Source organism: Calliphora vicina, chromosome 2 (assembly GCF_958450345.1).
Source record: "Calliphora vicina chromosome 2, idCalVici1.1, whole genome shotgun sequence".
Classification (NCBI taxonomy): Eukaryota; Metazoa; Arthropoda; class Insecta; order Diptera; family Calliphoridae; genus Calliphora; species Calliphora vicina.
The window spans coordinates 105,171,444-105,185,992 of NC_088781.1; the positions used below are offsets into that span (position 1 = coordinate 105,171,444).

Below are 14,549 nucleotides of genomic sequence, written 5' to 3' on the forward strand. Positions count from 1 at the left end.
TCAATCCATGGGTTGCGGGTTCGATTCCTGCCAGAGACTCTGGCTGTTTCTGCAGAAAAGCAAAATGCTTTGCCGTTTGTGTTTTTTTTTCAAAACAAAAAAAACATATTTTAGCTGCAAATGGACGGTATTATATTAGTGGGCGTGGCACCTGCCATATAATGTAAATCCTCAATTTCGAATATCTTAAGAACTATAATCATAAAAGTATATAAACTTTGTATGCATTAATTTCTTACCACTATACGGATTTTGGCTAAAAATGGGCGGAATTGTATTGGTGGGCGTGGCACCTATCATACAAAGTAAATAGTTATTTTCCAATATCTCGAGAACTATAATTGTGAAAGTCTTCAAACTTTATATGAATCAATTTCGTATCACTGCATCAAGTTTAACCAAAAACTGGGAAGGATGGGAACAGGGTGTGAGTCACCTCCCATACAAAATAAACAGTTATTTCTAAATATCTTGAGAACTATAATTACGAGATTATTCAAACTTTGTCCGAATAGCCCTCTTATCATTTTACATAGTTTGGCTGAAAATTATCGGGGTTGGATCAGCGGGCGTGACACCTCCCATACGAAGTAAATAGTTAACTTCGAATGTCTGAAGAACTATGAATGTAAAAGAATTTAAACCTTGTATGAATCACTTTCCTATCACTGTTAACTGAATATATTCGGAATTAGATTAGTTGGCGTGGCACCTTCCGTACAAAATATTTTGTGACGATCACTCAATAAGATACACTTCCGACAATAATTTCATAACGATAGAGACTAGAGGGACGGTGAAATTTTATTTATATTTATTTTAATTATATCCTTCACCTTCGTGAGAAGGGTATATATGATGTTACGAAATTGTACTTGAATTCAAATATAACGATTTTAAGGGCTGATTTAAAAGTAGCATAATGCTTTCAAATAACAGTGCTGTAATAGCAAACTGTAACATATCTGTGGGCATTATTAAATAAAAGCTTTCAGTTGATTTGATCGTAAGTTGGCAACGCTGTATTCGAATTCGAATATTCAGTTAAAGAACATTGTAGAAAGTACACCACAGATGGCGTATGTATTAGTAAGATCTAGAATATTCGAACTTTGACAGTTAAAGAGCAATCTAGATGGCAGTGTTGTAAATGGTGGCAGAGGTTGCAGTCGTTAGTGAGTTTTATCAGAGACGCTTTTCGCATAAACATCAACTGAGTGCCTTGAAGTGTGTTGTGTTTTTCAAGTGAATGCGTGTACATTGTGAATTGTGTCTGTATTTCTGCGAATTTGCAAACGTGTATAAGGGAGCATTGAGTGACTATTTAATTCTGTTGTTGTTGTACATTTGAATAAATAAAGAGTTGTTACCATTTTCAAACTACTAAACGGCTTTTATTTGCAATCAAAAGTATCCGGTTTATTTAAAGGAAATAAACCAACGTTTTGAAAAGGTTAAAACGTAACAATAAGTTTGTCATTCCGATTGTAATTTCCACAATATAATTTTCCGATCCGATAAAGTATATAGGATCGTAAAGTATATATATTCTGGATCTTTATGGATAGCGGATTCGATTAAGCCATGTCCGTCTGTCCGTCCGTTTGTTGAAATCAATTTTCTGAAGACCCCAGATATCTTCGATCCAAATCTTCAATAATTCTATCAGACATGCTTTCGAGAAGTTTTCAATTTAAAATCAGCAAGATCGGTCCACAAATGGCTGAGATATGAGGAAAAAAACAGGACAACCTCGATTTTTTACTTATATCTGGGTTACTAAGTCATTAATATAGACAATATGAATATCTATTGATAGATATTTCAAAGACCTTTGCAACGACGTTTATAAGACCATAGTAAGTTGAACCTACAATGGGTCAAAATCGGAAAAAAATTTAACCCGATTGTTTTTTTTCACCAAAAAAAAAAAAAATTAAAAAACAAAAAATAGTAAAAAACAATATTAAGTTGGAACTGGGTCAAAATCGGACAAAAATATTTTTTAAACCGAATTTTTTTTTACCAAAAAAATTGTTTTTTTTAAATTTAAAAAAAAAAAATTTAAATTTAAAATTAAAAAAAAAAATTTAAATGACAATTCGAACATATTTTTTTTCCACAAAATTAAAGAAACAACTTTGGAAAAAAATGAATTTTGTTTACCTAAAAATATTTAAAATTAGTATTTTGAAGTATAATTTGGTGAATTATAATTTGGGTATATAAGATTCGGCACAGCCGAATATAGCTCTCTTACTTGTTTTTTTTATTTATTTTAAAAAAATTATAAAAAAATATCATAAATGATCTGGCAGCTTTGAGTTTTACTCAAGTGTTTATTTACATTGCACGTGAAATAGTCAACACCACATTGTTTTAGCCACTAACGTCATATGATTTCAAATTATTTATAAATTTTACAGTTCCAAATTTATATTAACCCCCAATACTTAATAGGGCTTATAATAAACGTTATCTATATTCTTTCTCTTGCACAAACTCGTGCATACACACCTCTTCTTTGCTCTGCTCACATGGTTTATTTAATTTACTTCAAGCTATTGCGCTCTCTCTGTCTCTGTTTCTCTCTCTTTCACCAGCTCTTTACAATGTAATTATTTAAACAGGTGAAGTGTGTGTTGGTTGTGGTTGTTGTTTTTGCTGAATGAATCGGTGCGAATTGTTAAAGAAAATAAATTTTGTTCGTTTTTTGCACTCTAATGAAAATTGTCCTCAAAACAAAATATAAAAAAAAAAATATCTCATTATGGGAAACCAGTAGCCAGACACATAGTCAGTCCGTACGTCAGTTACTCAGATGCAGTCATAGTCACGCTTTTATATTTTATTGTAAAGAATCTTAACAAACGTTAAGAAACAATCGCAGGCCCGAATACATTTTATGTATCATCGGATCGGGTTTATAAAACTTCTGTTACGCTCTCAAAGGCGAGCGTATTCTTAATAATAAATATAAAATGTATGATTGCTGAGATTTTTTATTCATATGTATTTATTTTTGTTGTTTGTACTTTCGGTTTTTTAGTTTCTTGACGCTTTTAGAGCTAAACGAGACCTTTAACGTTAAACACACATATTGTCGTATTTGTTACCAAAAAATAAAATAAAATATTAATAATAATCTAATAAAAATAAATACATTATATTAGCAGCTGATTAAAATAACTAAAAATAACAACAAATCTAATAAATAATTCAACAAACATTAATTAAACGCTTAAAACAAAGCGTTTTTTTTTTAAAAAAAACATTACCGTCGGTCTAACAACAATTTTCAAAACTCCAGCCATAAAAAATGTGTCGCTGCTGTCAAAAGTAAGTAAAAAATAAACAATTTTTTTCGTTGTTGCTTTTAAACCTAATAATTTGTTTTTTATGCAATTGTGTTTATTTTTTTTATGTAATACTTAATACTAATAATAATTTTTATTTATTTATTTTGTTGTTTCAGTTGCTGGGAAGATTTCTATTGGAATTGTTTTGAGGAAAAATTTTGTTACGATGAATCTATTGGTAAGTGCTGTGTGTGGGTGTTATCAGCAGTTATTTCCTACTGGGTTTGGAGGGATAAACAATTTACGATTTAAACAAATTTATTTAATTCTTCAGTCATTACGTTAAAGTGTAATAAGGAGTGAGATCGAAAAATTCTTAACACACGTTTTTCATTACATTTTTTAACCCAAGTATTATTTGAATTTTTTTTTGATCAAGTTACCTTTGAAAAACATGTCAGTTATTATGTGTAATGTCAATTATATTAATTTTTTTGTTAATCTGATTAAAATGAGTGACCAGAAAAAAGTGCGTACTGAAATTATTAAATATTTTCAACAAAACCCAACTTGGTCTTACAAAAAGTTGGCCAAGCATACAAAGGTCTGCCGTCAAACTGTTTCCAATGTTATTAAACAGTACCGGGAGAACTTGTCAGTTGATAGAAAACCTGGTTCAGGTAGAAGGAATGGTCCACATGATGTTTCTAAAGCCAAAAAAATAGAACGCATTTTCAAAAGAGCTCCCAACACATCCGGTAGGAAAGCAGCCCGGTTAGCTCAGTGCTCGGACTATTTGGTACGAAAAGTTAAAGCTAATGCAGGTTTAAAAACATACAAGGCTCAAAAAGTTCCTGACAGGAACGCTACTAAAAATTTAGAGGCCAAAAACAGAGCACGGAAATTGAAGTCAAGATTTATAAAAAAATATTCTTGCTGCATAATGGATGACGAAACGTATGTTCTGGCAGATTTTTCGCAACTTCCAGGTCAAAAATTTTATGTTGCTGATGCTCGAGGGAATGTTGAAGAAAAGTTTAGGACCCAAAAGCAGACAAAATTTCCCAGAAAGTTCTTGGTATGGCAAGCAATATGCAGTTGCGGCAAAAGAAGCCACTCATTTGTTACAACGGGCTCTATAAATACCGAAATTTACATCAAGGAATGTTTACAAAAAAGGCTGCTTCCATTCATAAGACTTCATAATGTGTCCACTTATTTTTGGCCTGACTTGGCATCCTGTCACTATGGCAAACAAGCCCTTGAGTGGTACAAGAACAATAATGTGGTATTTGTACCAAGAGAGGCAAATCCTCCAAACTGCCCGGAGCTAAGGCCAGTGGAGAGATATTGGGCTCTTGTTAAAAGAGAATTGAAGAGTACAAAAAAGGTGTCCAAAAGTGTGGTAGATTTTAAACGGAGATGGACTACATGTTCGAGCAAAGTGACAGAAAGCACTATAAAAACGTTAATGGAAGGGTTTCCGAAAAAGGTTCAAAATTTCATCACTAGTGATTAAAACTATAAAAATAATTTTTTTTGTAAATTGTAATAATAATTTCAATCAAATAAAAAAAAAATTAAAGCTGTAAGTTTAGTGGTTTCTTTTTTATAAACATATATGTATGTTATGAATTTTTCGATCTCACTCCTTAATCGTGCATGCAAAATAATGAAATTGTATATTATAGGCTTCTGACTAATTTAGTTATTTTTATGACACTTAATGATTTGCAATGCTGATGATTCAATATTTGCTGAGCATTTTGAAAGCTGAGTTTGAAATTGAAATTTTTGAATTTCTTGGCTAGAATTGTTTTTGATAAAATTGTGTTGTAGGGGTCAGATCAATGGACATTTTTTTAATTTTAATTTTTGTTTGCTGTTAATAAATATGAAAGTAGTTGGCAACTCGAGATTATTTAGTGTTAAAATAAGTGATCTATAAATATTATTGATCAAATCGGATCTAGCATAGACCGTGTCATTCTTGTTATACCGTTCACCATCAGTGCCAAATATATGAAAGTTAGCCATTACATTTAAAAGATTTTTTATCCAAAATTTATACTAAAAAATTTACTTTTGGAAGCTCTCAAATAACCTGTCAAAAATATTTTCAGAATTGTTAGTGTAATCATCCAAATTGCTTCATAAATGACCAAAATATCATCGAAACCTGATGTTTATACATACATATAAGTTTGTCATTGCGTTTGTAATTTCCACAATATAATTTTACGACCCTATTAAGTATATATATTCTGGATCCTTATAGATAGCGGAGTCGATTAAGACATGTCCGCCTGTCTGTCTGTTGAAATCAATTTTCTGAAGACCCCAGATATCTTCGGGATCCAAATCTTCAATAATTCTGTCAGACATGCTTTCGAGAAGTTTCCTATTTAAAATCAGCAAAATCGGTCCACAAATAGCTGAGATATGAGGAAAAAACCAGGACAACCTCGATTTTTGACCTATATCTGGATTACTAAGTCATTAATATAGACAATATGGATATCTAATGATATATATTTCAAAGACGACGTATATAAGACCATAGTAAGTTGGAAATTTAAAATAACAATTCGAAAAAAATATTTTCCAAAAAATTAAAAAACCAAATTTGGAAAAAAAAAATTTTTGTTTACCTAAAAATATTTAAAATTTGTATTTTGAAGTACAATCTTACTTGTTTACTAGAGAATTTGTTCATATCTCTTTCAAAATTGTACATCTAATAAAGTAATTGAACTCAAATATGTCAGAAATCAAGATCTTGCAAAACGGTCCATAAATGAGAGAGAAATATGCGAAACCATTTAAAATGTTGCCTCTAATAAAGTTATAGAACTAAAGCCCCAAAAATCCGTCAGAAATTCTTTCTGAATTATCTGTGTTGATCCAATAAATTCTATAATTTTTAGTACAAACATTTACCTCTATATTTTCATAATAATTTTTTTTAATTTTCCAAAGGTTTCTTGAACAACATTTCCATATCGGCCCCAACTATTTTCGAGTACTCGAAAGTGACTTTAAATTTGCTAATCCCATCAGTTGAACAAGTAGTCAATGCATCAATTATAGACTGTAATTGTCAATAATCTCTGATCAGTAACTGCAATTGATAAGTTTTAGGTTAATTGACCTAAGGAAACATTTAATTAAATGCATAAAAGGCCGAGATAGGTTTTCGATTCTGGTGAAATTTTTTATATCCTCTTCCAAATTGTACATCCAATAAGTACAAACATTTACCCACATATTCATAATCAATTTCTTAATTTCCATACAAAACTTGATTTATAAACCTTTAATAAATTAAGAAATCGATTATGAATAAAGCCTTTAAAAATAATTTATCGGCGAGTTCTCGAAAGTGACTTTAAATTTGATAATCCCATCAGTTAAGCAAGTAGTCAATGTATCCCTTATATGATAAGTTTTTTTTTAAATTTTAACATACATTTTGGAATTCACCCTAATTGTCACTAATGTCTGATCACTTGGCTAACTCCAATTGATAGGTTTTGGGTCAATTGACATGTATGTGCTCTTTGTAGTTCAAAGAGAAGCTAATTGGTTACTTTATTCATCCCAGGTAGTCTAGCGTGAAGTCAATTGTCACTTAAGTGCCACTAAGTAATCTAGACTGTAGTCACTTTAAACGTTTATGTTGTATTAACATTTTTTGTGAAACTGGTGTTATACAAATTGTGTTCTCAAATTCCGGAGATACTAGTCTATTAAAAATGTATTATTTGTACAAATACTGTTTTTTATATTAAGATGAAGTGTATATACTATTCGGCACGGCCGAATATAGAACTCTCATTTTTTTTACAACCAACTTATGCCAATAATCATTAAAACATCTCCCACATATTCGATCAAACTTCCCACATGTGTTCTGTGACTATATCTAGATTAAAACCCCCAGGTTTTACAAATTATTATAGTTTTATTATTTTATTTTTAATAATAATATTTTCTAATTAATATGGATATCATGCATATTTAAATTAAATTTTAAATCACGTAGTTGAGTGTTTTTAAAGGAATCCCCTTAAACCAAGACATTAAATATTACGATCTTGAAGATCAATGTTTTTTTTTGCAAATACAAGATAAATTTGTATCATCTTTTAAATTTTAATAATTGCATTCTGCCACACAATGGGGATTTAAAAAATGGAAATTAATCTTCAATTTCTAAACGTATTTTTATTAATTTTCCCGTGGTTTCTTCAAAGGTCTACTTCCTTTGAAATGTATTTTATCACAGTGCTGGCTTGTGTCTTCGTAATACGATTGGGTTTTTTGATATATCATGGTTCAATGTTTCCAATAAAGTTAACACAGTTAATCGGTTCTTAATCTAGATTACTTAATTCTCAATTGGCAAATTACGGTTTGTGGCCTAAGATAATCTTTATGAATACAATCCGACGAAATAAAAAGTTCAGCTTTCAGTCGGCTAATGATTTTGTATTGTGCGTAATAACTATGGAGGATTGATAGAACACCATCATAATACATCAAATCGCAAGTTCATTTATTATATAGTTGAACCAGCAGTCAGCTCTAACTTCCTAATCAAGCATGAGTTTATATTAAGAGAGTATGTTATGAAATGGAAGATTCAGGGAGCAGACCTAAACTTTTAAATATTTTAATTGTCAGGGAAGACTTCTGAGGGAGTTTGTTTCACATATGAACAGTATTAAGCTCCAAAATAGTCATTTGAACATATATAAGTGTTTTAATGCATTTTTGATAGAATGCATGTGCTTTAAATAAGCTTCTAGTTTCGACGATTACAAAATTAGGTTATTCCAATGCTCAAGATATTCATAATGCCAGATATTCATAACACCTTTAAATGCAGATGAAGCAATGACACATTCACAGATTTCTATAAGTGAATTATTCTCATGTACTGCCTCATGGTCCCAATATCAAAATTGTTCTTTAAAGAGTAGCAAATGCCTTTATAATCAGCAAGAGAATAGATTGTGTAGAAAATTCGTCATTTATATAATTAGTAGAAAGAACAGCAGAAAGAAAAGCAAATTTTACATCAGTCATCTTTTCAAAATATTAAATCAATGGAGAATCATCATAATTTAATTTTAATTTACTTGAATATAAAGTTAATTATCACATTTGGACTTAAAATTATACCTCTTAATGATCGTGTTCATTAATCAGTTCAATTAATTAACAATACAGTTCCCGTATAATTGCTTCAAAAACTTAATAAACTCGACAGTGTTTAAAATTTTAAAACCTAAAAAACTAAGGGAATCCTTTATAGAATATAGAGTGATATCAACTCTATATGTCTAGTAGATTTTGCATTCTTCCTGATTTCCATCGTTCTAATTCCGTTGGAGTTTGACTTGTTGATCTTTGGTACTCCATTTCCACCTTAGAATCAAACGTTAGGACAACATAAACTCATCTATTATTTTGACCTCAATTTACGTAGGTCAATGTTATAACAACCACATATTTTATGACAGTTTTAATAAGAGTACCAGGAGTTGAGGTCCTTCGCTTTTTACTCTTGTGTATAAAGGTTTCTGAATACGCTTACAAAATGTAAAATTCGCTTAAAAATGCGAGATTTACAATATATGGCGTACCTTTTCAAAGCGGTTTTTGTTTTTAATAACGTATATGTCATTTTGAAGGGTTCACATCTCTCATTTATTCTCACTTATTTTTTGAACATTATAGTGTAAACAGCAAAATTGTTTTGTCGAATTTTGTGCCAGCAAACCGTCATATTCGGGAAGTTTTGCTGTACTTCTTTAATTTGAAAAAAGTGCAGCTGAATCACATCGATTGCTCACCAAATCTTATGTTGAATGTATTCCATTCGTTTCAACGTGCGAGAGATGATTTCTGCAGTTAAGAAGTGGTGATTTTGAGACAAAGATCGCCCAGGCCAGCCAAAAAAGTTTGAAAACCAAGAATTGGAGGCATTACTCCATGATGATTGCTGTCAAACTCAAACAATAGCTAGCAAAATCATTGGGAGCTACTCAAGCAACAATTTCAAAATGTTTGCGAGCAGCGGAATTCATCCAAAAGCAGGGAAATTGGGAACCATACTAATTGAAGCCGAGATACCTCGAAAGAAGATTTTGCATGTCCGAAAGAATGCTTGAACGCTATAAAAGAAAATCATTTTTGCACCGACTCATTACTTGAGATGATAACTCGAAGCGTAAGAGATCGTATGTGTAGCCCGGCCAACCAGCCGAATCGCTACCAAAGCCAGATATCCATGGTATTAAGGTAATGCTCTGTATTCGGTGGGAGCAAAAGCGTTCTATATATTATGAGTTGCTGTAATCTGACCAGACCATCACAGGGCTAGACATGAAACCTTAATATTTCATCATGACAACGCTCTGCCACATGTTGCAATACCTGTTAAACAGTTTTTAGAATGAAGTGGTTGGGAAGTTTTGCCTCACCCGACTAATAGTGCAGACCTTATCCCGTCCGGCTTCAATTTGTTTCGATCGATACAGAATACTCTCTCTGGGATACGCTTCACTTTGGAACAGAGTATCCGTATTGGCTTAATTCGTTCTTGGCCGTGGAATAAGGCCGTAGATAACAATGGCCAATATATTATTATTATTAAGACATATTCATAATTACAATTCATTAACAATTTTAATTTGAACTTAGTCTATTTTTAATCCCTGGTCTCCTTAGCTACAGTATTTCTCCATGATGTTTTTGGTCGACCAACGCTTCGAAATCCCTGAGGGTTCCACTCAAGTGCAGCATGTGGGACCTCAGACTGTTCCTTTCTTAGAGTGTGACCCAGCCAACTATATTTACGCTTCTTTATTTCATTTTCAACCTTTCTTTGGTTGGTCCCTAATAGCAAATTGTCGATAGTTATTCTTTGAGGCCACCATATTCTTAAAATATTGCGAAGACATCTATTGATGAATGTCTGCAATTTGCCTTGTAAGCAACCATGTTTCGCACCCTTATAACATGATGGATTTTACGCAGGCGTCAAATATTCTTAGTTTCGTTGCAACGTTAATTGTGTTTGACCTCCACACTTTACACTACATTGCATATCTGCCCTTAGCTTATTTCAGTCGGCTTTCCACGACAAGTATTGTACCACCATTTATACTTATAATGCTGCCTAGATATTCAAAACTGCTCACTTCACTGATCACCTGCTCATTAACTGCAAACTGAGCTGTGTTCACGGCATTAATTCCCATCGTCTTCGTCTTGTTAATATTAGCTCTTAGTCCTACTTTTATTGATTCTTCAGTAAGGGAAGTTATGAGGGATTGCATATCTGAATTCCTATTGGATAGGTAAAGTCATCTGTTTCATTTAGCGTTATATTCAGCGTCTTCTCAAAATGGTTACTCCAAACATGTAATTGGCCAATACTTTGAATAAATTTCTATTGTACAAATGTTTCTAAATAATAGCCAAAAATTTGATAAAATCCCCAACTTTTAAGATATACACCGAATATATAGCATGTTCCGCCTTATTTCTAACATAGGCTTAATTTAAGTTTTCCTGGCTATCATGACAAATTGCATGTTTTCGACTTTCTGACATTATATTCGTTAACACTATTCTAAAAATAAGTTAAAATTCCTATGAATCTTCTTAAGTAAATAAACTTTCAATGAATCACAAATCGTATTTTGTTTATCTTTAACAATTCAACTTAAAATTTATATAATCAATAGAAGAAAAATAAGCACTAATCATATTTCTTTAATTTTAGCCAATTACAATCCCGATGATGATGAGCAATATATCGCATCACAAAAAAATGGCAATGTCTTGGGACGCATACAGCCAGCGGACAACAATAATTTAACCTTACCACAAATCATAGTCGATCAACCGCTAAGAAGGGGAAACTCATCTGCATTATTCAGGTACTAATTGATAAATAAAATACAAACATTCGAATGAAAATTAACTCTAATAAAACTAACAGCATCATGAACAACTAACCAGCAACTCAATTAAGTTGATCATGATTAATTTGAACAATCTATTCAGTTTGTTTGTGTGAAGATATACTATTTAACAATTCAATTTTTTGATAATTTCTTAAAAAAATCATAAATATTTATACAATTCATTAACACAGTAATGGCAAAATTGACGAAGAAGTCTATAGACGTGAAACCCAAACAAATGTACCCATGCTGGGACCCGAAATCCTGGCCGTATTTGCAAATTCACAAATATTCCAGGATCATCAGCCGACAAAGTTGAATCGCATTAATACCAAGGTGAATTTGGCGGGCATACACTCGCCCAAACGAGAGATACCCACAACGCCCAGAGAAAGCGATCAGGATCGTTTGCTGCGACGTTTGGAAGGTAATGATGAATCTACACCATTTTTATCAAGACATAATGGCGACAGTGGTCCAAATAGCCCAGGCACTACCACGCCTCAATTAAAGGTTAAATTTTATTTAGATTAGTTTTAAAAGTTATTTAAAAAGGGCGGGTTATGAAATTAATGTTCATTCATTAAGTATTATTTATGTTAGTTTATGAATTAAGGTACTCTTTTAACATTATTTATAAGTTTAATTAATTAATTAATTATGCCAACAAAAGTACTGAAATTTTAATGTCGCAATATTAAGTTTATGTTTTATTTTTAAATTAACTAGAAATAAGAGAAAGACAAACAATAATAAGACTTGTAAGAGAGTTGGTAACTCTCTTGTAAACAAAAATATAACATAACCTCAACTGTATTAATTAAATTATTAGATATTTTAAATATTATTTAGTACTTAACACTACTTTCTACTTTTTTTTTGTTATTAATTTTATGCCAAAGATTAAATTTTTGTTTTCTATAATAATATTTTATGAAAATCTTAATTATTTTTCAAAAAAAAAATCAAAACCATTATTATTTTTTTTATCAATCACAAAACAGGCAGATAACAACAAAATTATTTTGGCTGTTACTTCAATTATTATTTTGTTATTTTATTGTTAAAAAAATATATGAAATTTATTAAACATTGTACAATATATGTATGCGAAATAAATAATTAGCTTTTTATTTATTTTAGTTATACTGGTACCATCTGATAAAAAGAAATATGTGTATACTATTTTTAGTTGTTTGTACTATATTTTGCGATTAAATACCTATGTGAAGTGCTTCTCTGATCACTTATGATTACAATCTCACGTCATTGTGTAAAAAAAGTATTATGTAGCATTTGCCCTATACTCTCTTGCTGTCGTAATAGATAGTGATGTAGGACATGGTTAACTAGGTGGCTACTTAATTCAATTGGTTAATCAAATGTTTTAATTAATATTTGCTTTGATTTATGATTTTGTTCTGTACAATAAAGAAATGTAAATAATTCGCATAATTGGTTGTTAAGCAATTAGATCATTTTACAATATCAGTTAACGCCTAGCTACTGTTACTCATATAATTGATATTAATGTCGATCAATTGTTATCGTTATAACTCAGCGTGATTGTCAGTTTTTTATCGGTTCTTTAACAAATATTGATAAAAAGGCTTCTTACGCTTTTAACAAATACAATAAACTCCATAAAAGAATCTGATAGAAGGACCTAAAATTTTAAAACTATAACTTTTAATCGCCCTGTTGGTATACAAGGTGATCTTCAAAGTATCAACAAAATCGAAAAAATTTTGGAAGCTTTTTAAACTACACTACACAATTTTGATGTATTGTGGTTCCAGTAGTACTAAAATGTTAAAATTTTTAAATTCTATGGATAGATTTTTTTTTTAAAAATTTTGTTTCTAAAATTTTGAATTTTTTTAAATGTTTCTCCACATAATTTATGATAACTCAAAAACGGTTAGTTCGATTTTATTGAAGTAAACTTAAAAAAAGTTCAAATTTACATAACCTTTAATCCGGTTATATATTGCAATTTAATCAGCTCTGCGGTTTATAATAACAAATTGAAGCAAAACATATTGTTACGTTTTAACCTTTTCAAAACGCTGGTTTATTTCCTTTTAATAAACCGGATACTTTTGATTGCAAATAAAAGCCGTTCAGTAGTTTAAAAATTGTAACAACTCTTTATTTATTTAAAATGTACAACAACCACAGAATTAAATAGCCACTCAATGTTTTTTATACAGGTTTATAAATTCTCAGAATTACAGACACAATTTATAATGTACACGAATTTACTTGAAAAACACAACACACTTTAAGGCACTCAGATGATGTTTATTCGAAAAGCGTCTCTGATCAACTCACTCACGACTGCAACCTCTGCCACTATTTATAACACTGCCTTACCATCTAGAAAGCTCTTTAAATGTTAAAGTTCGAATATTCTAGATCATACGCCATCTGTGGTGTACTTTCTACAATGTTCTTTAACTGAATATTCGAATACAGCGTTGCCAACTTACGATCAAATCAACTGAAAGCTTTTATTTAACAATGCCCACAGATATGTTACAGTCTGCCATTACAGCACTGTTATTTAAAAGTACCATTATGCTACTTTTAAATCAGCCCTTAAAATCGTTATATTTGAATTCAAGTACAATTTCGTAACAATATATTTTTTACGTGAAAATAGCAAATTTTTGTGTTTAAAATCTCATGAAAAATCGAAAACGGCAGAATTTGTTCAGGTTTATTACTTTGTCGCAAAGCCACATATAATACCAACAAAATGAGATATCGAAGATAAAAATCGATTGATTCTTTTCGAATTTATTCACAATTAAGTGAATTCGCTCATTTTCACAAAATTTAACTTTTCTGTTTAATATACATAAAATTGAGTAGTTATTGTTCTTCTTTCGATTTATTGAATTCTGAAAATTTTTCCCCATGCTATATACAAATTTTCACACATATATTGCTTTTTAATCGGCTCATTAGTTTCGGAGTTATAATAACAAATTGAAACAAAAAATATATTTTTTATGTAAAAATATCCAAATTTTTTTGTTTAAAAAAACTCATGAAAAATCAAAAACGGCAGAACTTGTTCAGGTTTATTACTTTGTCGCAAAGCCACATATAATACCAACAAAATGAGATATTGAAGATAAAAATCGATTGATCCTTTTCGAATTTATTCACAATTAAGTGAATTCGCTCATTTTCACAAAATTTAACTTTTCTGTTTGATATACATAAAATTGAGTAGTTAATGTTCTTCTTTGGATTGATT

The 14,549-nt window shown here is 30.7% G+C and overlaps 1 protein-coding gene across 1 annotated transcript in view; it reads left to right on the forward strand.

The window, feature by feature from the left end:
* The first annotated feature begins 3,185 nt into the window (after window positions 1–3,185).
* The window catches only part of LOC135951566 (uncharacterized), a 32,527-nt gene continuing 21,163 nt past the window's right edge, over window positions 3,186–14,549 (forward strand). The window contains exons 1-4 of the mRNA XM_065501239.1: window positions 3,186–3,339; window positions 3,476–3,537; window positions 11,098–11,254; window positions 11,473–11,708. Coding sequence (XP_065357311.1) covers window positions 3,320–3,339; window positions 3,476–3,537; window positions 11,098–11,254; window positions 11,473–11,708 — 475 coding nt within the window. The 5' untranslated portion in view covers window positions 3,186–3,319. The remainder of the gene's footprint in view (window positions 3,340–3,475; window positions 3,538–11,097; window positions 11,255–11,472; window positions 11,709–14,549) is intronic.